At 41.2% G+C, this 26101-nt stretch overlaps 2 protein-coding genes across 6 annotated transcripts; both read left to right on the plus strand.

The window, feature by feature from the left end:
* Positions 1 to 2755: 2755 nt before the first annotated feature.
* adra1aa (adrenoceptor alpha 1Aa) lies at positions 2756 to 26101 on the plus strand. The gene is made up of 3 exons (XM_015972248.3): positions 2756 to 2993; positions 6377 to 7809; positions 22712 to 26101. Exons 2-3 carry the CDS (start codon positions 6912 to 6914, stop codon positions 23254 to 23256), a joined length of 1443 nt encoding a protein of 480 aa, XP_015827734.3. The 5' UTR covers positions 2756 to 2993; positions 6377 to 6911; the 3' UTR covers positions 23257 to 26101.
* On the plus strand, positions 16011 to 22148 carry LOC139063755 (uncharacterized). 5 transcript variants are annotated; one of them, XM_070546505.1, is made up of 4 exons: positions 16011 to 18088; positions 18196 to 18340; positions 18429 to 18457; positions 18594 to 22148. In XM_070546505.1, the coding sequence occupies exon 4, from the start codon at positions 18612 to 18614 to the stop codon at positions 19734 to 19736; it is 1125 nt and encodes a 374-aa protein (XP_070402606.1). In that variant the 5' UTR covers positions 16011 to 18088; positions 18196 to 18340; positions 18429 to 18457; positions 18594 to 18611; the 3' UTR covers positions 19737 to 22148. The 5 variants fall into 5 exon arrangements, with proteins under 5 accessions (XP_070402606.1, XP_070402605.1, XP_070402604.1 ...); XM_070546504.1 differs by having other exon boundaries at positions 16011 to 18340; XM_070546503.1 differs by having other exon boundaries at positions 18429 to 22148.

Genomic DNA, 26101 nt, shown 5'->3' on the forward strand with positions numbered 1-26101 from the left:
AGGAAAAAATAATTGATTTGGGGGTTACTTGCTCTTTAAAAAAAAAACAAGAGCACTGTAAGATGAAAGTCTCGTCATTGATCGAGCGCTGAAGCTGTCCTTTAAACGGTCAGCTGTTTGCTCCAGACGGGTTTAGCATCTGTCTCTGTTAGTGGGCTGCAGCCTCAGGTGAAGACTTTGTAGCTTGATGAAAAACGATGAAAGACTCCAACTGCTTAAACTCAGAAACTGACCGCAGGGGAGAGGAGAGTGGAAACCCACCCCCTAAAAAAAATCAATGCGCAGTGTTTATGTGTGTGTGTCACTGGTTTATCTCTTAGTCCCAGATTAACTGGAAAAACAGGAACTGAACAAATATGAGATAACAAGAGTCACTGATTCTAAGCTGCTAGATAAATTACAAATGTTTGTTACAAAGAGAAAAGGAGCACAATATTCAAGCAAGTGTCTATAATAATAAATTGTTCAAATCAGCCTAAAATTCTGGTTTTGGGGAATGATAAAGTTGTGTGAGTCCTGTAATTCTGGTTGAAAAAATATATAAATAGCAGGGATAGACAACTCCCTTCCAAGTATCCAGCATATTTTAGTTGTTTTCCTGTTTCAAAACAGGTGAATCACCTGTTCAGCAGCTCATCAGGCTCTGCAAAAGCTGTTAATCATCTGCTGATTATAAAAGCAGGTGTGTTGAAGCAGGGAAACAACTAAAACATGCTGGATACTGGCTCTTGGGGAACAGAGTTGTCTACCCCTGATGGCTATTCAGGTGAAACTCAAAAAATTAGAATCCATCCATCCATCCATCCATCCATCCATTTTCATCCGCTTATTCGGAGTCGGGTCACGGGGGCAGTAGCCTAAGTCGAGAGGCGCAGACTTCCCTCTCCCCAGCCGCTTGGGCCAGCTCTTCTGGGGAAATCCCAAGGCGTTCCCTGGCCAGGTGAGAGACATAGTCCCTCCAACAGGTCTACCTTTAGGCCTCCTCCCAGTTGGACGTGCCTGGAAAACCTCACAAGGGAGGCGTCCGCAGGAGGCATCCTGACCAGATGCCCGAGCCAAATCAACTGGCTCCTCTCGACGTGAACGAAAGAACGAGATCGCGGATACAAGCGGCCGAAATGAGTTTTCTTCGCAGAGTGGCTGGGCTCTCCCTTAGAGATCGGGTGAGAAGCTCGGTCATCTGGGAGGGGTACAGAGTAGATTTGCTGCTCCTCCACATCAAGAAAAAAATTGAATATTGTGCAAAAATCTGTTTATGTCAGTAATTCAGTTTAAACTGAGATACCATCTAAAGGCTCAGGAACTCTTTGCTGGTGCTCTTGATTCATTAGCTGATTAGAGTGTGACACGTTGAGTCTAGAATTTTGAACCTTTTCACAATATTCGTTCTTTTTCCATAAGCTGTAAGCCATAATCAACACAACTATAACAGATAAAGGCCTGACTTGTCCGGCTTTTCGTGTAATGAGTCTATCTTTCACCTTTAAGCTGAACTTTTTTCCAGTTTCACCTGCATGTTCAAGAAGACCACTTGTAAAAATGAATTGCTCTGGGAGAGTTACATTGGGAAAAGGAGGAAGTTTTATGGAGAATTTGGAGTCACCGTATCTTCTGGTGGCAACAGCTAAGAGTCAATGACAAGGATCTGATGTCTTTTGAGATACTTATTCTTTCTTCTGTCACCGGGAGAAGTAGATTTGTTCCCTGACCTAAATGTAATTGTAGCTAGAAGATGCAAAAATTTGTATTATTTCTGCTGCAAGTGAGTATAGATTGACCTTAAAATAAATGAAATTTTACTACTCTTATTTTTTTTATCAATTTTTCTGATTCACATCTGCATAAAATGTGAGATATCAAGCTATAATTAGGTTAACAAGAATATTATGTTTATTTATTTAGCAGACGCTTTTATCCAAAGCGACTTACAATTTATAACCTATAGGGCGTGTTGTGATCTGTTGGGGAAACCGGAATACCCAGAGGAAACCCACGCATGCATGGGGAGAACACGCAACTCCACGCAAAAAGGCCACAGCCGAGTTTCGAACCATCAACCTTCGTGCTGCTAGGCACCATGCAGCCTAACATATTGCTAAATAAATAGAACAAACATTAATTTTAAGAACAGTTAATTTGCTGAGATAAGACAAATTAGTGGCATGCATTCTCATTCACAAAAACATTAAAGGCATAAAAGTGTAGCTCTTTTTGTCATCCCTATCTTCAAAGCTAGGAAAGTGATGCTGCACTTATGTCATCCAAGCAAAACAGAAAATGTGACAAAAGCTCCATCCCACCTGCAGATGCGCTGACTTTATTTATAACAAAAGCAAATCTAAGAATTAAGCTAATCATTCTTCAGCGTCTCCAAAAACTGTCTTTTGGACAAATTGACCATTTTGATCCCACAAATACTGAAGTAGCCCTGAAAGTAAAAATCACTTCAGAACAGATGTCAAAGTCAAAGTTTTTCTGCAACAGAAAGAAAAGAGCTTTTAAGTAAGAAGGTCCTCTCTTTGTTTCTTCTGCAGTTTGACAGCTGGCAAGGTGAGTGACGACTGCTGGAGAAGCCATGCAGGTCGACAGTGACTGGTTGTGATGACGCACAGGGAGTGATGCTGAACGGGAGTGAGGTGATGTGGGGATGGTAGGCTGCTGGATGGTGATGGAGGGAGGGGGTGAATTTAGCTGGAGAGAGAGAGAGAGAGAGAGAGAGAGAGAGAGAGAGAGAGAGAGAGAGAGAGAGAGAGAGAGAGAGAGAGAGAGAGAGAGAGAGACGTTGGATGATTTGATGCTCATCGTCATCTGGAGAGACTCGGAGCACCTGCGGCTCTTTTGAACGATTATCCCGGCAGATGTGAGTGCTGCTGCCCGTCATGAGCGCACTTGGCTCTCCGCCCGCTGCGTCGCTGCGCGCCTCCGCGGTCAAAGCCGCATCCAGACGCTGCTCTGCTCCTTCAGCCGTGGATGCGAGACCAGCCCAAAGTTAGGTGAGTCTGTGAGATGTTCACAAGTGTTTCTGTAGCTTTTCCTTCCCTGGTGGTGATAAATATTAGAGGCTAAAGTACTGCGCAAAAGTGTACGATTTTTTTCTTCTAAGGAATTTCAAAGCTTAAGTATATTAAGTTGTTTAGTACAACATTTCTCCTTAATGTATTAAAAATGGATTCTTCATGACAGCAGGAGCCTTATGAGACTGGAAACAGTATATGGTATTTGTGATAACTCAAGTTTTCTGACAGCGAGAGAGAGGTCTGACTGCAGCTCTCCTGTGAGTGCAGCCCACGCTGGCGCTGTCCTTTGTCATTTTATTAAGGTGGATATGAACTTTCTGTCAGGCAGTCTTGGCCACATCATAGAGCTGGGATTTCCTCCACACAGCAGTGGAGAGATGGAGATTACATCTGAACCCTGGCTAACTAAAATAACAGGCTGTCCACCACTTCAGCAGGAGGCTTTTGTGTGTGAGAAGAAAAATGCCTATAACTGAACCGACACCAAACATTTGACAGATTCCTTTGAGCGAGGCATGTAATCTTTAATGTTGGAGCTGCTCTCTGATTCGGGGCCACCCTGCAGCATGCCTGCCCTTTCACTCGGCATCCCCACTAGCTGTGCATGGTTCTGAATATTAAACAGATAGGGAGCAACCGGAATCTGTAGGATAACCAATTCAAACAATAATGCAATTGTATCAATTTAACAAAATTCCTTTAGCGTGGCCTAATGGTTCATATACGGTGACATTTTGGTTCTGGGCACCAAGCTGTTTTTTGAAAATATTTTTATGAGAATGCATTCTCATAATTGCTATCTCTAGCTTTTGTTTTCAACTTGGTTGAGTGAGAGAAGCCCTGCGAGTGCTGATGACCACTGCAGAGATCGAGGGAGAAATGCAAGGAAATAATAGACGATAAAAATCAGTCAAACAGGATAAAAACCTCATGAAGAAAACAGCAGAGGTTTGTGAGGCACACATATAATTGATGGATCAACTTTTTATCTAGTCTAACAAAGCAGATTAAGAAAATCCTGAATAAAAGTCATCCTCATTACATTACTAAATTTAATCAAATCTACAGCTGTTTCATCTGCATAAGATTAATTTCTGCATCTGTCAATGTGAAGGACTTTATATGCCACTGTCATGCTTTGGTGCTTCAAGGTGAAATGTACATTCACATATAGTGCAATCGCTGAGTTTCTGAAATGTTACTTTTGTCCTCAAAATCTAGGAGGAGCAACAATGCTCTTAATTAAAGATGTCTTGTTTTGTTTTTATTCAAAGGGGAGATATTAGGACTTTTTTTTACTTAAGGTACAAAAGTCACATGGTTTATACAAAACATATTCATCAAACCCCTCCATCATAAGGAAATTTCAGCAGTTTTATTCCCGACATTTTCAGTGCCTTCCAGAATGAGCCGTTTCAGGGTTCTGTTGCAATAAGAAGCTGGAGCTGGCCACGCCCACCCCTCCGCTGCTCAGAGTGCTGTTGAGCCTTTGCACCTACGTCACCTGATCACACGGGTCCACCACAGGGCAAGAGCGTGGTAAACAGTCAGTGAAATGAGGGACAAGTGACACCTGAGATGTTGTTTGCTTTTTGCGATGTTCAACAGGTTCAAGTCCAGTTCATTTATCGGAATAAGTAGCACATCATAGGTGGAGCAACAGTGAATCACGGGAGCATTGAATGGAGAGGAAAAGTAGCAACTGAGGTTTTTTAGCCTGGTATCTACTAGTTCAAGCCCAGTTTACTTGTGGGAAGGTTTAACACGCCTAGGTGGGGCTCATAGATAGTGGTATTTACAAAAGTTAAGTGTTAACTACCTTATGAACGTTAGCCTATGTTCTCCGTGCTGCTCTTCACCAATGTAAACAAGCCAGAATTCACCCCACTGGATTTATAACATTATGTGATAAACAGCGTTTTGCTCTACTCTGGAGCAGATTAAAAAGTCCTGATCCCTTCCAGTTTCTGTCGCTGGTGGGGTTCAGATGCTACTCACACTGGGATGAGACAAGATATCTCATCATGGCATCACTCATCATGCTAAATAAATAACATAATTTTCACATGTAATCCTACATTGAAACATTATTATAATAATTATCTTGCAATTCATTATAGTAGACAGCAACGCATGTCCTCCATGGTTAAATTTAGTGCATAAATACTTCATAGACATCATATTTATCATTTCAGGTCCATCACAGTCAGTCCCTGTTTTCCTCATGAAATACATGAAGGGTAGTCTTACCTGTTCCATTACTGCTGTGGTTCTAGGGGTGTTTTTGTGAGAAAAAGCATTCAGACGGTCCAGAAAACTGTTCAGGCAGCCCATCTTGGTAAATTGCTGCAGGAAAAACTAATCAATACACCTGAAAAAAATTCTTACTTTTAGTTTATCCCCTTGCATTTTTAGAGTAACCCCTTTTAATGTTTTGATAGTATGATGTACATTATACAGATTTTTTTACTTAATTTTGAGAGACACAATTTGAAACTGTCAGTGTTCATTCGGGTTGTCATTAAAACAATTATAATATCAGGGTTTTATTGATCCACAGTGTGAAATTAGAATTTTTCACATTGCTTTACAGTTTCAAGTAGGTGTAGTTAATTTTTCCTTTACGGAAATTGAAAATTATTGCATTAGAAGAAATATACGTATATTTTATTCGACTAAAATAGACTACAAGGAAGGCATGGCCAGGCTCAATTTGTTATCTCAGAAATGAGTCATTTTGGATGGTACTGAAAATGTTAAGAATTAAACTGCTGAAATAATTTTATGTAAGAGGGATTTTGTGCAAAAAACTTCATTAACATGTTGGGAAAAAAAGTCACAAAATGTCCCCTTTAATATTTGCCTACCCCAATGTGGTGCAAATCTCAGATGTAAAATTAAAAATCATGAAACAGAAATAAAACAAATTAGATAATAATCATTTCCACTGCAGTGTTCTGCTCACATTTAAAGCTTGTATTGATTTATTTAAAGTAGAGATTAAAGATGAGCCAGGGTTTTATTAGTGTGTTGTAGGTCACCTGAAGATCATGTTAACACCGCTAAACAAGCGCAGATCTCAACCCTCTACACTACTTCGGTTAAACGTAACAGAGATAAAACTGCAGGATGTAAAGGTGGGACTTGGTCAGCTTCTTTGACAAGCCTGATCACAGCTTGACCCTCGCACGGATCGCACCTCGTTTCTCGCCCACAGACTCGATGCAGCTGAAAGTGGTGAAAGGAAACAGCAACAATTACAACCACTAAAGAACAATAGATGAACATGGATAGATGCTTCTGTGTTTTACAGAATGTCACTTCTCTCAAAGCACATTCTTCTGTCTCTCTTTTCAAAGGCTCTGGATGCCGTCATCAGGTGTTGAAGCCCAACATGGATTCGGCGGGGAAGTGCCTGAATGTTGAGTACTGCTCACCTCCCACTCTGGCCAGAAAAGTGCCTTCCCTTTGCAGCTTTTGTTTTGTAATATCAGACTTCAAACCTGGGTCTAAAGAGAGATTTTTGTTTTTTCCCCTCATTGGAGCATAGAACCCACCCACATTCATTTGAATGCAACTTTTAACATCACTTGTAAAATCACAAAAAGATGGATTACCTGATTTCAGCAGAGCATGTTTCATTTGCATTTTTTATTCGCCTCTCTGTTTCTGCTAGCATCTTGAAGCTTCGCCATCATAATGGCTCTTTTACTTGAGGCATCATCATTCAAATTACGTTTTGACAAGACCGACTTAATGTGATCATTACTCTAATGGCTTTCTTGAGAATGCCATGATGCCCTTTTTCTCTTTCAGATTACTAAACTAGAGGTGTGTTTAGGCCTACCTTTACTGACCGGGAGAGAGTCTGGCATCAGACCAGCGTTGGAGCCAATGAGTCCAGTACTGGACAACATGAGCCCCACTTCCTTGAGTCAGAACTGCTCAAACTGCAGCCACATTTTAGTCCCAGGGCTCAGTGTGGTCAAGACTGTGGTTCTGGGCCTGACTCTTGGTGTGTTCATCCTGTTTGGAATTGTTGGAAACATTCTTGTGATCCTCTCCGTAGTTTGCCATCGAAACCTAAGGACAGTAACATATTATTTTATCGTGAATCTGGCAGTGGCAGACTTGATGCTGAGCTCCACTGTTCTCCCCTTTTCTGCCATTTTTGAGATTCTGGATCGCTGGGTGTTTGGACGGGCTTTTTGTAATGTTTGGGCAGCTGTGGATGTGCTCTGCTGCACGGCCTCCATCATGAGCCTCTGTGTCATCTCTGTGGACCGCTACATTGGCGTCAGTTACCCCCTGCGTTACCCATCCATAATGACCAAACGCAGAGGTCTGCTGGCCGTCATGCTGCTGTGGATGCTCTCCTTTGTCATATCAATTGGACCACTGTTTGGCTGGAAAGAGCCAGCCCCACAGGATGAGTCCGTCTGCAAGATCACAGAGGAGCCAGGATATGCAATCTTCTCTGCTGTGGGCTCCTTCTATCTTCCCCTGACCATCATACTTGTCATGTACTGTCGGGTTTACGTTGTGGCTCACAGAGAGAGCCAGGGCCTGAGAGAGGGCCACAAGACAGAGAAGTCAGACTCAGAGCAAGTGATTCTCAGGATACACCGTGGAAACACAGCTGTATCAGAAGATGAGGCCCTCTGCAGCCGCACACATTTCGCCTTGAGATTGCTCAAGTTCTCTCGTGAGAAGAAGGCTGCCAAGACGCTGGGCATTGTAGTGGGCTGCTTTATCTTGTGCTGGCTGCCCTTTTTCTTGGTTCTACCCATTGGTGAGTATTATTGAGTTCTTCTAGCAAGCGATTCTTGAGTTTGTGAGTCAAATGTTGTCTAGTATCTTCTTCAGGAATTCACCAAAACCTTGACAGATGCTTGTGCCAGTTCTGACCAGCCAGGGTTAGGGTTCAAACTCTGAAGCCACAAGTGACCCTTTAGACCTTCCACAATGGCTCTTAATAACTTTGGCTAAAAAGGATGAAATAAAAACTAACTCATGTTTTTAAATATAGATATAATAAAATTGCAGGTTTAGAAAGTCTATCATTTTTTATGATAGAATAATTACATCAAATTTCCTTAAGAAAACGACACCAAAAGTACTAGCAATTTTTCTGTTTTACACACACACACCACACACACACACACACACACACACACACACACACACACACACACACGCACGCACGCACACGCACACACACACACACACACACACACACACGCACGCACACACACACACACTCACACGCACACATACGCACACACACACGCTGCGTGTATGTGTGTGTATGTGCGTGTGTGTTTGTGCGTGTCACACACACACACGCACACATACACACACACATGCATATACACAGGCACACACACACACACACACACACACACACACAAAACAATAAAAAAAACACCCATATATTTCTGCAAAAGCATACATTATTATTTTTTTATTTAATTATAGAAAATAATTGGCATTTTTAAAAAGAATGTAAACAAATCTTTCATAATAGATGAAAAATCAATATTTATGTCTCTTATCTCAATAAAAAGTAGAATTCCAGACTTTACTGTAATCTCAGAATTCTGATGTTTTATTCTCTGAATTCTCCTGTTCTCAGAATTTTGGAAAAATAACCCTTTTTCCCAGTGACCCTGCACCCCAGGTTTATAGCATAAAATATGTATTGGTCCTAAGAAAGACCGATGGTTATAAACGATCAAAAAGTTGCAAAATAAAATATTCATATTATATTTATATTAATATAAATGCAACATCAATACAATACTCAGTATGTGTTCAATACTTGTTCAGTAATGTGTTTATTACAGTACGCTGCATTGTTTTGGAACCAAAGTTTCATTTGTATTTGTTGTTTTTGGTGGTCGCAGGTTACAACAATAGCTTACCTATGTGTATATATGAGGCAAGGTGGAGAAACGAGGGCTCGGGCAGGATTCAATCCCCAGACTCCCGGGTGAGAGTCACGCGCGCTTACCAGTCAGCCAAAGGGACATCCCTCTTGGCCAAGTAGGGACACCGTGACAGGACACTCACACTGCCACATATACATACTTTGTTATTACTTTTAGTGTGTATAGTGTTTCTGCTGCTGCAACAAGTGAATATCACCACAGTTTCAGCCTACATGACCAGAGTAGAATTTTTGAATGTTAAATGACATATTTGCTCTTGTGCCAAGATAAAGAAAATATATTGTTACTATCCAGTAAGCCCAACATGCAGCTCATGGGCCAGACACAGCTCTTTGTTACCCTGGCCAAGAAAAAATGTAGATTTCTAAAACCAGATTTGTTTTAATCTGTTTTGTTTCTGCAAATTTCTGTGACCAATTTGTAAGTAAAAGGAGCAAAACATCTGGATCAGTTTGCTTTAATGGTTTGTTAGCCTGTTACTATTGTAAAGCTGCAGACCTGTGGATTGAACCAAAAAAAAAAAAAGAAAAACAACTAAAGCAAACTTGAAAAAACTAATAATGTCGTCAATATATATTCATTATGATTGACCCACGGTCAGCCCACTGGAGTACACTCCGGTTATGTTGTGTCTTTTAAGCATAGGTCACAATTTAATACATTTATACAATTAAAGTGTCTCTAAAATGGAAAAGAGGGGGTTTTCAAGGCCTTGGATGGCCCTAGAAACCTTTTCCAGTCCTCCTGTGACCTTTCAGAGGAGTGTTGGTGCAGAAGTTATTAAAGTCAGACCCAGATGAGCTCAATGGGATATTTGCTGTAGTGTCAATGTATTTGCTGAATGAAATTAAAGTATAAATCTTTCTTTTTTGTATCACATTGAACCCTTTATTGTGTAGTCTAGAAGAAACTTCCCAAATTGCCAAAAGAACAGATCACGGGATGCTTTTAAACTTCGGTGAAAGTTAAATTCTTGACCACTTTCGTCACTGCCTTCCCTCTGAGTCAGACTGCTCTTAGAGAACTATTTACCTTCAGCATTAATTCATTTCACTGATCCTCACATTGATTTATCCTGGTGCCAGCTTTTAAAGTGCCCGTGCACTTTTAATGGTGAGATTAAAGTAATTTCATTACTCTTCTATGGGATCACACTGAAATTACAAGAATTCAAACAAGCTCCGTGGTCCTCCGGAGCAACGGACTCTTGTAAATGTAAAGGCAGACAGCCTATAAATAGACTGCATATAAATCTTTTATGTCTCTGACGTCCTGCTGTCCTTTTCCATCAGTAAACAATTTCCAAGTATTTCAGAACAACACATGTTTAAAAAGACAGCCTCTCATCTCAGGTGTCAGCTCTCTGCGGCTGCTTCTAGTGTCCGCTGTGTTAGTGACTCACCTCGTCATGCCTTCTGTGACACATCAGGCATCACACTCGTGTCACAACTTATATTTTTTCCCCAAGAGTACCTTATGAAGACTGGATCTAAAATGTAAAAAAGAAAAAAGTAGGAAACAACCCTGCCAGTTATGTGAACAGTGTGTGCTGCTGTCGATAATCTGAGATGGAAATCTAACCAAAGTGGACTCTGAAAATTTTCCAAAATGTGCAAAAATCATATTAAAGGTTTTTGTTTATTCCATGCTCTCATGCTTGCAAATATAGCCGCTGCCATTTGTTTGAGTCCTTTCCAGATTGGGAAACAAGTTAAACCTCATCTCAACAATGTTCCTGTGCTGATGCTGGCGTCACTGCTCGTACCCACATACCACACAAGTCCACAGACGATGATGGATTTAGCCGTGACTCACCGAGCCTCGGTACAGTTTTAACATAAAGCTGGAACTGGAACACTGTCGTGTCATCAGAGAAAATAAAGTGGAGAACTTTGATCACGGAAATAATCTTTAAAAAGATGAGTTGTTAGGCCTAACATTTATTTGAGGGTTGTCCTGCTTTCTCCTTGACATTTCAGGAGTCCCCCTGCAGAATTACGTCAGCGTAATGCGAGCTGTTGCTAATTAATGGAACAGCTTTGTTTGGTGGCCCTGTGCTGCAAGTTATTAAGATGCCAATTATAGAATAAGTGCTACTGACTCCAACTGGAGAACAGCCCTGTAACAAGCTCCCATCATGGGTTTTAGTTCCTGTTTTACTTTTTATCTCCATCTTTATCTGTTGCGCTTTACCTTTTATGATCACGTTCTTTCATAGTTCCCCTCCTCCTGGTGCTCTGTCAAGCACTGCTGTGTCTAACAGGCCATCTGTATTTGTCCTTTAAGTCTGTCTCCTTGTTTCATTTTTTTTAGAAAAGTTTTTCTCCTTTAACATTTCTTAGTTCAAAATCTTCTCTTTGCCTTTTCTCAGAAATTGTGGCTGAACTGCTTTTCTTCAACTTAAAAAAAGAAGCATTTTGAAAGCCTGGACTGGTTTTTAAAGGGACATTATGGAAGTTTGACAGCCAAAACATGTATGGAAATAATAAATGTCTTCTTCATACATTCTCCTGCAGTGCCCTGGCCCTGTAGAATGAGCCCTGGCATTTTTACTGTGATTGCCTGTTTTTCTGTAAAATCACAGAAAAAGAGCTGCTCGGGTCGAGCAGGCTGCTTCATGCACGTTCACGCTCAGGCATCGCCCGTAGCATTTGCTATCCGTAGCTTTAGCAGCAGAGAGAGAGGTAGTGCCAACTCAGCGACTTTGTCGCTGTTCCTAACGCCTAGTGATGAACCTAGCTACATTTCTGAGGAGCCTTAGCTACTTTCTGTGGAACTTTCTTCTAGATATTTCCTGCAAATTAGCAACAAAATAGCCAATTTCGCTTCGAACCGTTCTTTGGTTTGACGTTGTTTCAGGTGTCATCAAGAATATAAAAATTACAGATGCTTTGAATGTTACTGGTGTGTAGCTCACCTTGTAAAATGTCTGACTCATGCAGAAGACTTGGGGTTGATTCTGGGTGTGAATATAGTTTATTTTATTTAGAGTTTATTTTTTACATTAATGGTAAATTTTTTTACAGTAAGATGCCCAAATTTTAATTTGAGACTCGCAGAACGGCATTGAATTCACAGATAAAAAAAAGATGTGGGTTCAACTTTCATTTTGGAACCATTTTTCAAGCAAGGGAAAGGAATGGTCTGAGCATGCAGGAGGACTGACCCATCTTAAACCTTTGTCGGCTGTGCTGAAGAGAAAGGTACAGAACCAAATTATTTAATTAATTAGCTGTGCGTTCTCCTGTCCTCTGTCCTCCGGGACACACACACATGGGACTGTCTCAGCTGTTATTTTCGTTAAAGAGTGTGCACGTACAGCATGCGTGCCTCGTGCACGAGCCTATACTATTGAAGCTGCCGTTACGCTTTTGGCCTGAGGGGGCGATCGCGAGCATAACAATTCAAAAGTCCGTAAAGTCCCTTTAAGATCTGCATTCAGATCCACCCCAGCCATGAGTTTACATTTTTACTTTTAAATCCCTTTCAGAACATGAAAGAAATAATGCAGATTTTAAAAAGTGAAAAGGTAAAAGTAAAAATACTTTTGCTCTTGCACAGAAGACTTATAAAATATTAGAGACAATTTAGTAACTACTGAGGATGACAAAGATAAAGATGTGGTCACCAATCAGCCCTATCTATCTAATCTGCTACTCAGTAAACCAATTAAACATACTATTTAGCTCTTCTAGTCCTCTAATGAATGTTTCCAGATAACTTTCCTTTGTTTTCTCTAAGGCAGGCTCTCGAAGTGATATTGTGAGATCCCCAAATGCATTTGTTTATTTTTCTTGTAGACTTTTGAAGGATTTTTTTAAACTAATATGCTTATTTTTAAACTATTTTCAGGAGTAAATATAAAGAACAACATAATAATTTTTTTAAATCTTTTAAATAAACACTTTCTAATAAGGGTTCCTTTATTAACGTTATCAAGTTTACATTGAAACAATGTAAAGTCCTCATTGCATTGTCCACATTAAACCATTGAATCAATATCATTTTGCACCCAAATTTAATATTGAAACCATGTTTATTCATACCATTACAATTGTATTTCAAATAACCTGAATACTGAAACAACATAGAAATTTCAACAGAACTACAGATCAATGCATTTTCATTTTCACTGAAAGAATTACAATATCACTGTGTCTGTCAGGATTAATCAGTTTTGCGACATTGATTCAACATCTAGTTTGTATCAAGATTTCATTGTCAACCATTCTGATGATTCACATGGAAAATCAATATTGTATCAATATAAGCTTGCTATCTGGGTACTTAATTCATTAATTAAGCATTAACAAAGAAAGGATCCCTTTATTAATGTCCCTGTTATTGTTAATTATTAACTGTCCTTAAAGAGACAATGTGTAACTTTTACCATTCATTTCTGGAAACATCCATCAAAATTTAGTTGAAAATTAAAGAAATTAAGTCTCAGTTGTTGAAAATATTGGCGGCTTTGTAACATATAGCCATTAAAATCAGGTCTAAAATACATGGGGGTGGATCTGAGGGTGTTTCTCAATGCCAAGGAACCTTGCCTTGATGTCTTGGCCCCGCCCCGGTTGCCTAGGAGATACATCACTGGGAGCTGCCAAGACGTGTTCCAATGTTCATGTTCTACCGAGGCGTGTGTTCTCCGTTTGTTAGCCGTTTAGCTAGCTGAGCGAGAAAACATGGGAGGTGTCTTGTGGCCTAGCCTTGGTCAAAAATTACCCAGAATACACCGCAGTATTTTCAAAAGGACGGCGAATCAGAAGCTGGCAGCTACTCTGGGGACAATTTTCAAGTTTAAAAACAAATAAACTAATTTAAAATGGTTTTTAGATCCAAAGAAGTTATCTATTGTTGGTTAGTTGCAGCTTCGGTGGCTAGCGGGTAGTAACTCATTTATATTTTTAATTTAATAAACATATACACAATTTAAAAAGTAAAAGTCTTGTTATATATTTATGTTGAAACTAATACGTATAAAATATAACGTTATCTCCCGTGTCACGTGACGTTACGTGACCGCCATGGAAGCCGCGGTCACGTGATGCAAGTGTGTTCCATTTAACCATTTTCTTTGACCAAGGAAGGGCAGTGACCTCGTAAGTAAGGCGCCTGGCCTTGACATTGAGAAACACCCTAAGTCTCTGGGCGACGCCATAGTAGACGCCATGTTTCCTGCTACAGAAGCCCGTGAGGACAAAATACATTTACTGATCTGTAAAAAACGGTTACAAAACTTTTGTCATTCTGAAATGTTGTTTTACACATTTACCTCCTCACTTGTTGCCAGTGATGAAAGGGAGTCTGATGTGCTTGTTATTTTGCTCCAGTTTGCACTCCCGGGCTTTTTGACCCTAACGGGCATCCTTTGGTAAGGTCATAATCCAACACAAAAATACTGCTTGCTTGCAAAGAATTAAGTATCTACTGCCCCCTATCACCAAGAAAAATACACACTGTCACTTTAAGGTCAGGATAAAGGGCCAGGGGGTGTCTGCGTAGTAATGCATTACTTAATATTAATATTAATATTAATAATACACAGCTGTTAATACTTCATTTAATAGTTTATTAATGCTTAATAATGCACTAAATGCAGTTAATAAAGGGACCCTTATTGTAAAGTGTTACCAAATCCTATTTTTGTAGCCCTCAAGGACCAGTAACTTCACAATTTTGGCCCTCGTGTTGAAAAGTTTGGACACCCCTGCACTAAGGTTTATTACTTCTACAGGCTTTACAATTATTTAACAAAAATCAGCAAGACCCTCCCACATAATCAGCCACCCCCCCCCACACACACACACACACGCACACACACACACACACACACACACACACACAAGAAACACTTTACCAAGAATTTTCTGTTGGGTATAAAGCAAGCCCAAGCCATCATGATCTCCCGCTTCATCTGCTTCAAAGCCTAATTTGAATGACTGGCAGCTTTTGTTAAAACAAACAGAGTCAAGTACTCAGTCTGCAAGTCTGCAGGGCTCTGGCTAATTATAGATAATAGGAAAACATCTCAATCACTCTGAATTACACAGTTTAATTTTGGCCAAAAACTAAATGCATGTTATATTATGCAACAGATACTGAAAGATCTTCATCAGTCAGAACAGGCTGTTGTTTGATTGAAGGTAACAAAAACCAGAGTTACACAGCCACAGATGTCTCATTGATTTTCACCAACAATACATTCATCTACCAGCTGCAACACATACCTATTTATAGAAACAAATAAAACAAAATCAGGGGTACGCTCAACAATATAATTATTGTTTTGTGCAACAGCTGAGGTTAAAGTGTGTAGAAATTATTTGTGACAGTCTTCTTATTTTATCCACATTTATAATGAGATCACACATTTTAAGGCTCATATTTTTCCACCAGCAACAGCTGGTCAAATAAAACGTAGAAGAAAGCTTCTGGAGACAGATTGAAAGATGTGGCGCAAGCTGTCTGCCTGTAATTTATTTTAATGTTTCAGTCTGAGTTGCTGAACATGTGACAAGTCACCTAGGTATATGACGAACACGTCTGCATTTAATGTGCCTGTTAGGTCATTACCTTTTGCTTCTTCATTAAAGATCCCACTCACATTCATGAGTGCTTCCTTTAATCAAAGGAAGCACCATTTATTACTGCAACTCCACTAAAACCTCCGACCTGGTGGTGAGGGAGGGATGAGCTGGTCTTCAGAGGAAATATTATACGATAGAAAATATGTGTCACAGAGAAGTAATCTGAGTGGCTGCAGGTGAAAATGTTAGAGGATTTAAGGGGATAAATAACCACTAAGAAATTATTTCAAAGTTATTTGGATCTAATTTATTTTTTGTTAATATTATTGTTGTTGATTTTATTGTCTTGCAATCTGTAATGATTTTGAAAGGTTCGGGGTAATTATACAATTATTTTATACAAATCTAATGTGAACAAATAGACTGGCACTCCTGGAAAAGATAAATATTTAGATTTTGTTTTGCATCGGAGGTGATGTCATCAGTCTTTTAATCAGTCAGTCTGCCCGCCTGTTTAAAGAGTGAATGGTAGTCACAGTGCTGTTTTGTATCCGAGTGTGTACCACACAGAAAGCTCAGGAAATTAGAAAGACGTTTAAAAGCTACAAGACCATCCTCTGTTCTGGTGTTGCTTTGCTGCATCTGGAATTATTCAGAGTCCGATATAATCTCAAGAATATTTAGCTAATCCTATAACAATGTTCTGCTCACCGTCAGAAAGCTTGGCCTCAGTTTGAATCAGTTGTAGATGTTTAATAATTATGTAACGTGAGGAAATATGGGTTTTCTATCACAAAGGTGGTGTTGGACTCAGCTGTGTCAAAGCTGGGTCGCTGAGAACTTTCGCCCACAGATTAAGACCTGAACGCCAGCGAGTCTGGGAGGAAACCATAACATCAACCACCTGCAGTCTACCAGAAGATGTGTTTACATGAGTTGTACCCAGACCAAGTCAAAACATAAAGTTTAAACTTCTTTTTCTTGATTTTAATGTTAAAATAACCATTATCATTTTGCTCATTATAAATGTGTTTAATCAAATGAATGACTAGTATGCTTTGGGGTAATTATAATGGATTAATGAATCCACACTTAAGTAGATAATGTTGAATGTTTGGTACTGACCTTCACACTCAAGCACACAAACATTCACACACCTTCCCACAGTAAAATCCAGACACATTTGATGACGCACATGTTTTTGCTTTGAGAAGAGAGAGTTTTTTGGTAAGTTTCAGTCTTTTGTGAGCAGTTCGTGTTGGACAACGAGAGAGAACAGACCTGAAAACCAAAGGGGGGGCAGAGCCTGTTGGCTCGTTCTTCCCCCCTTTCACGCTGTTTCTGCCAAGCCAGGCAGAATAGCTGAATCGCGACTTCTAACGAAGACTCATTACCGAGTCTTTTGATTTCTGAGTGAATTAACTTAAGAAAGCGCATCGATAAAACGCTCTACCATCCACGTGTACCGAGGGCAACTCTGGACCGGTTCCGTTCGACACCTACGTCTCCTGTCAGCCGCCGGTGTCATCTGGATGAACCACAACATCCTCCACGGCCCGGATCCGAAAGAGGGTCCACAAGAGTTCGGTGAGACAGAGCACGGTTTTAGCGTTTGATGCAGTTCTCTGATAAGACCTAAGTTTATCCAAACCATCACTTCACTCAGACACCTGTTTCTTCCTGAAGCAAAATCAGACTCACACACGCATTCATGTCACAACATTCTCAATCTTCATAAATTCATCAGAAGGTCTATTTGAGCAAGAACAGCATATAAACTGTTAAAAGATTGTCCCACAAAGTTGCCAATGTGATTGTTATTTCCTGTTTGTCAATTTTCAAAATCATTAGTTTAATTTGAAGAATTAAAACTTTTAATCCTTCAAACTTGTTTCCTCATTGAACTGAAACACAGACACTCAGATATTATCGGCAGTTTATGGATGAAAACAACCTTTGAGTCTTCTGAACAATATAAAATTTGGTTATTGATTTATTAAAATTAATATTCCGAATTAATACGTAGCATGGTTTCTCTTTCATAAAAGAGCATAAATCCATAACGCTACATTTAATGGCGAGCGTATCCAGTCTTCTATATCTGCGATATGTCTGATTTCTAACATCTAAAAGCTACAAACAACGCTTTTCTCTGTGTTTCACTTTGATGTCTTATTTTGAAATTAACCGGAAATTGTTCCGTTGAAGTCACTCTTCCGCGAGGCGTCGTCCTGGTGGAAACTTGGCCGGGAAGATCTCCGATCTCAAATTGACCGCAATTTACAGACCTAACTTTGATTTATCTACATTTTGCTACGTTTGTCCGTCTGATACCAACACGGCAGCGTAGGGTTTGTTATTTTTTTTTATTATTTTTATTTTGGACCGGTGAACGGGTCGGCTTTCACAGCCTCCGTTGCTCGGTTCCATGCCTTTTTCTTCCATCTTGTGAAGTTGTGTGTATTCATTTCTCTATCAACAATTCCTTGTTTTACCCTGTGTCATAAAGTTAAGTAGGCTACGGTCAGTCCTTGTTTGTGTGAGACATATTAAGGAATCTGCCCGGAGTTTTACGTCGGCTCAGAAGGTAAAAACGCGAGTTGCTCTGAACTTAATGGGAGATGGACGAGACACGACAAAATCTTTCTTGCACTGTTACACCTGATGTAAGGTTCTCTGACGTTCTGCTTCCAGAACATGCCAAGACGCAGGAAATTCACCGGCCGAGCATCGCTGGTCCCTCCGCCCGCCCGAACGGGCCCGTTTTAGGCGGGTGCCGCCGGTCGGGAGCAGTGGGGACTAGTGGCTGCGGTTCGGTGCCAGCTGCACTGGGTCGGAGGTGGTTCTGGTCTGCACTTCATGTCGTGAATTCGAGCAACATGCTGTTTACAGTCATAACGCTTTTTCTTTACCTTTGTTTCTTCCAGGGGGTCAAAAACCCACCATCAACATCAAGGTTTGAAATAAACAACACTTTCTCTGCTGCTTTTAAGCTGAATAAATCTCTTGAACCTATGGTTAACCTCTCTGACAAACAGGTTGTGCTTAACCCTTTGGTTCCTAATGCTTATCCTCTGTCATCCATGTTAAAGGCTGACCATCTCTCCAGCATGGGTGTGAAATCTTCAGGCTGTGACCCACCGCTTCAGCCAGAGGTCTGTTTTACTCGTCAGTCCGCCTCATGCACAAACCAGCTTCTTTATCGGGGCGTGATGGAAACGTCAGCCGCCGTGAAACACTTGTGGTCTCCGGACGGAGCTACCATGCCATTTAAGGGGTTTGTGCCCGGACATCTTGACCTTTATGTGAATGACCTTGTCACTTTTCAAGTTGTGACCTCTGCTAATACGGTGGCCAATTCCTTTCTCCTTTCACAGGGGTGTGACTTAGTCTCGGGCCTCTGTGCCCTCTTTCCTGTGATTTCTCTTACAGGTGACCACGACGACGCAGAAAACCCTGCGGTTTCCAGCAGTCCTGTGGTCAGTGGCGATATTAAAGGTGGCTCGGTGGTTGCTGCGCACACCTCTCTCACGGGCTCGGGAAGGCAACCCGGCCCGGGAGGTGTAGGTGCGTGCAGTGATGCTCTGCTCGGGGCCCCTCCTGACAAAGGGGGGGTGCTGAGTGGCTCTGAGTTTTCCGTTGCGGACTTCAACCAGTTCGGGGGAACGCCTCCTCCGAGCGGGCGGGTCATTGCAGAAATCGACACTGACCTTCCACCAATTCAGCTGACAACATTGACCTCCGACCCGGAGTTAGGTGCTGCACCTTCTACGGGGCGGAGTTCTAGTCAGTCTGTAAATACTCTGGTTAAACCGGGTTTTTCTGATTCAGTGTGGGAACCTCCATCATTCTTGGGAATAAAGTATTCTTGGTTTCAGTTTTCGGGACAGACCATGTTCCTAAAGCTAGCGACATGTCTGTATCTGATTCTAAACATGGCTAGGTTTGCTTTGACACCCGTGACACAACCATCCTTGGATCACTCCTTTTCAGAACCTCCAAGTCCAACACCTCCAGGTCTTTGGACATCTGAACACCTACTCTTTCAGCACGATTCAGGTGACAATGTGCATCTTCTTGGTATTAGGGCTTTTAAGAGCTTAAGAACTGTTCTTTGTTATGCTTCTCCTGTCTCACAGACACGGCATAAGTTTGAGAAAAAAAAAGGGGGGTGGGGAGCCTCCTCCCGCTTTGCGAGCATCATTTTCGCATTTCCAGTTCACTACTATTTCTGATCACACCAAAGTCGCCTCCGTAAAGCTGCAACACAACTTTGAGCAGGTAAAATCAGGTTCTGATCTAACAGCTAAACCATCAGCTTCGCTCCAGTTCCAAACGGGACCCTCAGGTAAATTCAAACAAGTTTCCCTGTGGGTTCGTAACACAAGATACAAACAGTTTGATAACCAAATCGCTTATGAGCCTGCTCCCACAGATACGTCCAAACTCGTGTCTCTGTGGGTCCGCAATACCAGATTCAAAACTCTATTCTGACCGGATTCTTTTCCACTGACTGGTGGACCGTTACAAATTCTCTCGTTGTGGGATGAATTTTTAACAAATGTGATATCCTTTGGGTTTTTTTTTCAGGTTACCTGCCTCCAGCCAGGGTCCTGTTACTAACTCACATCTTTAGGGATTACTAACCTACTGATTTACATTTTTAGAACTGATTTACATCTCTATCTTTTTATTAGTGCTTTGTGTAGCATGATTATATTTGATTACAAAGTTAATTTTATTTTGTTACTATTTCCCTTAAAGGGCCACAAGCCAATTTGCCCTTCATTTTCATGATTATTTCCTTTATATATATGCCTTTAGTTAATGCAGCCTGCTGAGTTTCACATATCAGTTAGGATTTACTTTCTTTTATTTGTGTTTTCTCTGCGTCACGTTTTTACATGACACGTAGATCAGGGTGCAGTACATTTCTTCTTTAGATAATTCACAAAAGGCACCCACATTTTCCCAGAGGCACCCATAGATAGGTTTTGATTGATTTCTTTGTTTTGCATCAAATGCTATCTATCGTGTGGGCTGTCTCACTTTGTCTCCTTCTCCGAGCTCGTATGGACTACATTCCATCAGAGGGGTCGTCTTCACCATCCTTCAACTGGTTTTCTGTCGCATGGGGCTTCGGTCGTGGTTCGAGATGGGTCGAGGTCGTCACTGGACTTCGCCTGGACTACGCCTGAGGAATACTTCATCTGCCCAGCTCCGTGTGACACACGAGCTGCTTATCCTTTGCATACCTTTGCATTATTGCTGATGAAATTAACTGCTATTGAAATAGCTCTGCTTTCAAGATTTCCTAAGTGGATTACTTTACAATGATTGCAACAGTTTTGGCCTTAATCATCTGATCAGGATAGACTCCCTTCTACACGAGACCTGTGGAGACGCTTCATCGTTCCTGCCTTCATCTGGGATGTCTACCTTCACGAGTACATCACGTTATTGTGTTTGTAACGGCAGGTGGCCTGTGCTTGACCACCATGTCGTCACAAAAAGGGGGGGTATGTAACGTGAGGAAATATGGGTTTTCTATCACAAAGGTGGTGTTGGACTCAGCTGTGTCAAAGCTGGGTCGCTGAGAACTTTCGCCCACAGATTAAGACCTGAACGCCAGCGAGTCTGGGAGGAAACCATAACATCAACCACCTGCAGTCTACCAGAAGATGTGTTTACATGAGTTGTACCCAGACCAAGTCAAAACATAAAGTTTAAACTTCTTTTTCTTGATTTTAATGTTAAAATAACCATTATCATTTTGCTCATTATAAATGTGTTTAATCAAATGAATGACTAGTATGCTTTGGGGTAATTATAATGGATTAATGAATCCACACTTAAGTAGATAATGTTGAATGTTTGGTACTGACCTTCACACTCAAGCACACAAACATTCACACACCTTCCCACAGTAAAATCCAGACACATTTGATGACGCACATGTTTTTGCTTTGAGAAGAGAGAGTTTTTTGGTAAGTTTCAGTCTTTTGTGAGCAGTTCGTGTTGGACAACGAGAGAGAACAGACCTGAAAACCAAAGGGGGGGCAGAGCCTGTTGGCTCGTTCTTCCCCCCTTTCACGCTGTTTCTGCCAAGCCAGGCAGAATAGCTGAATCGCGACTTCTAACGAAGACTCATTACCGAGTCTTTTGATTTCTGAGTGAATTAACTTAAGAAAGCGCATCGATAAAACGCTCTACCATCCACGTGTACCGAGGGCAACTCTGGACCGGTTCCGTTCGACACCTACGTCTCCTGTCAGCCGCCGGTGTCATCTGGATGAACCACAACATCCTCCACGGCCCGGATCCGAAAGAGGGTCCACAAGAGTTCGGTGAGACAGAGCACGGTTTTAGCGTTTGATGCAGTTCTCTGATAAGACCTAAGTTTATCCAAACCATCACTTCACTCAGACACCTGTTTCTTCCTGAAGCAAAATCAGACTCACACACGCATTCATGTCACAACATTCTCAATCTTCATAAATTCATCAGAAGGTCTATTTGAGCAAGAACAGCATATAAACTGTTAAAAGATTGTCCCACAAAGTTGCCAATGTGATTGTTATTTCCTGTTTGTCAATTTTCAAAATCATTAGTTTAATTTGAAGAATTAAAACTTTTAATCCTTCAAACTTGTTTCCTCATTGAACTGAAACACAGACACTCAGATATTATCGGCAGTTTATGGATGAAAACAACCTTTGAGTCTTCTGAACAATATAAAATTTGGTTATTGATTTATTAAAATTAATATTCCGAATTAATACGTAGCATGGTTTCTCTTTCATAAAAGAGCATAAATCCATAACGCTACAATTACTATCTGGACGTTCGGCTAAAACCCATCAGTGGTTTCTGAGATATTTTGCTAAGAGGAGAGAACAAACATTATTTTACTTTCAGCAGTACGTGGGAACCATGAATCCAGCTGGTTTAGAGGCTCTGATTACTTTTTTCTACATCATCAAGCGATAATGTTATTGTTCATTTATTCTAATTTGTGAAACAGCTTTACGTCTAGTGGATAAATCGCCACAAATTCAAACAGTAAAGAACCAAAGGAATGAATTCAGATGATAATGTTGAGCTCCTGCGGTTTTAGTCGTGTTTATTAGGATGTCTTCTCTGTTTCATTACCAAACTGTATATGCAACTCTACATTTCAGATTGTTGTTTCTTTCTTCTATCACCACAGGTTCCATCTTCCCTGCATACAGACCTTCAGATACTGTCTTCAAAATCACCTTCTGGCTTGGCTACTTCAACAGCTGCATCAACCCCATCATCTACCCATGCTCCAACCAGGAGTTTAAAAAAGCCTTCCAGAGTTTACTTAGAGTTCACTGTTTGCGAAGGACTCCCAGTACGCACCACCACCACCATCTGAGTGCAAATCAGAGTCACACTCAGGGCCACAACCAGACCCTCGTGCTGAGCCTGGACAGCAGGGGGGCTTCCTGCAGACTCAGCCCCTCCTCTCCCGTAGCTCTGTCCAGAAATCCTTCCTCCAGGGACAGCAGGGAATGGAAAATCTTCTCAGAAGAAACCATCAGCAGAGGAGCTGGACCAGCTAAAACCAGTGGAGCTAAAGTGGCCAAACTCTGCAATAAAAGCCTGCGACGGGCCTGTTGCTGCATGCTCGGTGCTGGGACCCCCTCACAAGCACCCCCTCCAATCGGAGATCTTCCAACAATCAAAATCCACCAGTTGTCCTTGTCGGAAAAAGGAGATCCTGTGTAATCCCTGCAATTAATGATTATTTATTTCTCTTTTTTACATTTGCATACGAAGAATTCTTCATTTTGCTCTGCTTTAAGATTTATTTTCCAAATACCTCAGCTCCGACATTGTTTTATTACTTTTGATATTACTGATACAACACCTGGCGCCGACAGAGACTCAGCTTTCTGAACAGAATGTTGCAGAATAAATCACAGGACAGGACGGGAATTATTCCATCAGTTTAGGAAACTGAGGTGGACCAACAGAGAGAAACCTTTCCAAATGTTTACATATTCTACATCTGAGGAAAACATTTGACGTATCTCAAAGTGTAAATAAAAAAGTTTTATCTATTGCATGATGTCAACAAAAGCTGGTGCTCCCACCGTACCAAACGTTTGCCTGACGCTGTTGATGTGGTGAAATCTTGTTTGTGTTTCACTCTTTCCACAAATCAAAAGATCTCATGTACTTCCCTTACAACAGATTTGTATGTTTCTTTTTTTTGTTGGGGGTGGGGGGTTGAGGACATTTTTGGACTTCTGATGTTATTTCTTTGCTTGTGAGTTGACTTACAGGATAAACTGCCTTTGAAAACTTGTAGTTCATTTATTCCCACAGTGTGGCAAATCTCTGAGCAATGGCAGATGGGTGTCTTAATATATTTCTGTGGAATTTAAACTGACCTTGTGGTTGCTGGCCTCAATCCTGACCAACCTCTTAAAAAAGCCACCAGATTTAGAGATGTCAAGATAAGTCTCACACGCTCTCAGACATTCTTCTCTCAGGCCACTCTCCTTTTCGATTGCTGTCATTTTTAATAACCGTCCACATTGAAACAGTAATGAGGCTTCGTGTGTGTGCTCTGCTTAGTGAAGTCTAAAGGTGAGAAACCGAGGGTGTTTAGTGTGAGCTCGAGACTGCAAAGTGGCTGTGTTTACGGGGAAGCATCAAAAGGCCAAGAGGACAACCACGGCCAACTGTATCGATTTATTTCCTCCTGGCTACTTGCTCCAGAGCACCGAGATGCGCTAGCGTTCCGAGTGTGGGCGGAAAGAGATGCAGTCGGGTCTATCAACCCACCCCCCGCCTTCTCTTTTCTCCGTGTGAAGTTGAGTCGTCGAAGTGGAGTAGACAGCTTTCCCTCAGGGGTGGGGGGGCACAACAGCGAGAGTGCTTGCTGAGAGTCCGCATTGTCATTGAGTGGCATGGCTGTGAACCTGTGAATTACACCATCTCTGCACAGATGCCATTAGGAAAGGGGCAACTGGTCCTGGCAATAAATTACAGGTGCCATGGGGGACTTAATTCACCCCCTTCTTTATTATCTCTATTTGCAGGAAGTGGTATCAATAGGAGCAAAAACCCTCAGCCGACAAATAGCCCACCTGCGTGCACAATCTTCCCAACGTAATAGCTGTAATGAGCACCCTGATTATATCAGCAGATGCAGAGTGGAGCAGAGCAGGAGCGTCCTTCATGTGAGTCTCGCTGATTTGTGATAGGTTACGTTTTATTTACTGAGTCATTTTTACAGTGTATTTGTTCAGTTAGATGACAATACCAAATCCACAAGCAGACATGCATTTTAGGTGCTTATTGATGTGGAGTGGACTGTCTGTCGTAGCAGATCAATTATAGGAGGGAGTGTGGTCTTATAATAGCAAGTCTCTGCGCTTCGCTGGATGGAAAGCCTAGCAAGTGTCGGTGACTCATGTTTGCACACTTCTTACGAGAGGCTTCCGACTGGTAAAACCTTCCACTTCTCTTTTCATTTCCCACTTTTTTCTGTCTTTTAAAAAAAATGTCATCATTGGGTTAAAGATGCTGAAATGAATGGGCTCCCCTCTGTTGAATCAGCTCGTTATGTTCTGATTGGATTAGCGTCAAGCAGCCAAGTGACTTCAGCGGATCGCTGAACTTTGAAGATGGCGTGCGCTCAGCGTATAGCTGGTATTTGGTTCTGCTCACTTGACTGGAAGCACCTGTGTCGGTGAGGAGTAATTAAAAAGCAGCAGTTAAGCAGAGGAGCAACACAACTCTGTGCCACCACCTAGTGATGAGGGGTGGATCTAAAACTGATGTTTGACAGGACAAATGCAACTGTACCCTTCTAACCAGAAATCAAACACACATGAGGATACTGAAGACACATCAGTTCTATTTAACAAATTAAAATTGGTTGTTTTTAACATGAACGCTAGAAAATCTTTAATTGAACAACGTCAATTAATAGTGACCATCTGCTCTACCTACCTCATTTATAAACTTGTTAGATCAAATAAACATGTTGATGCATTACTATCCCATATTTCTCATCACTCTAAATAGGTTGGTTGTTTTGCTAAAAGGTTCTGAAACTGACTGAATCATACCTGCATAATCCTTGTGATGTCTGCTCCATACATTAGATCTGATGTAGTGTTTCAGTGCTGCAGCAGATTGAGGTTTGAGGCACCTGGGCCAGTTTATCACAGTGATAAAAACCTTAACTTTTTTCAGTCTGGTGCAGCAGAACACAAATTCACACCTTCACTACAGATGATTCCTACTCTGTGATTTTCTCTGCAGATTACATTGTTAAAAGGGGACATTAGCACCATTAGCATATTTTTGTGTTGCTATATGGGCCCCTTCTGCCTCAATAAATACTCCAAACATGAAAAACAAATGCCGTCCATCAGTTTTCTGTCCAGAATTTGAATTTGTTTTAGGAATTATGTTCCTAAAACAAAACATTTCAAAAATCCCCCCATGTATCCCTCCTGGATATCAGTTTATCAGTGCATTGATCCTTTGGACCTACGTCCCCAGATCACATGGATCCACTGTATCAAACGGCAAAAGCGTAGTAAAAAGTGAG

The sequence above is a fragment of the Nothobranchius furzeri genome, chromosome 17 (genome assembly GCF_043380555.1).
Source record: "Nothobranchius furzeri strain GRZ-AD chromosome 17, NfurGRZ-RIMD1, whole genome shotgun sequence".
NCBI classification, from domain to species: domain Eukaryota; kingdom Metazoa; phylum Chordata; class Actinopteri; order Cyprinodontiformes; family Nothobranchiidae; genus Nothobranchius; species Nothobranchius furzeri.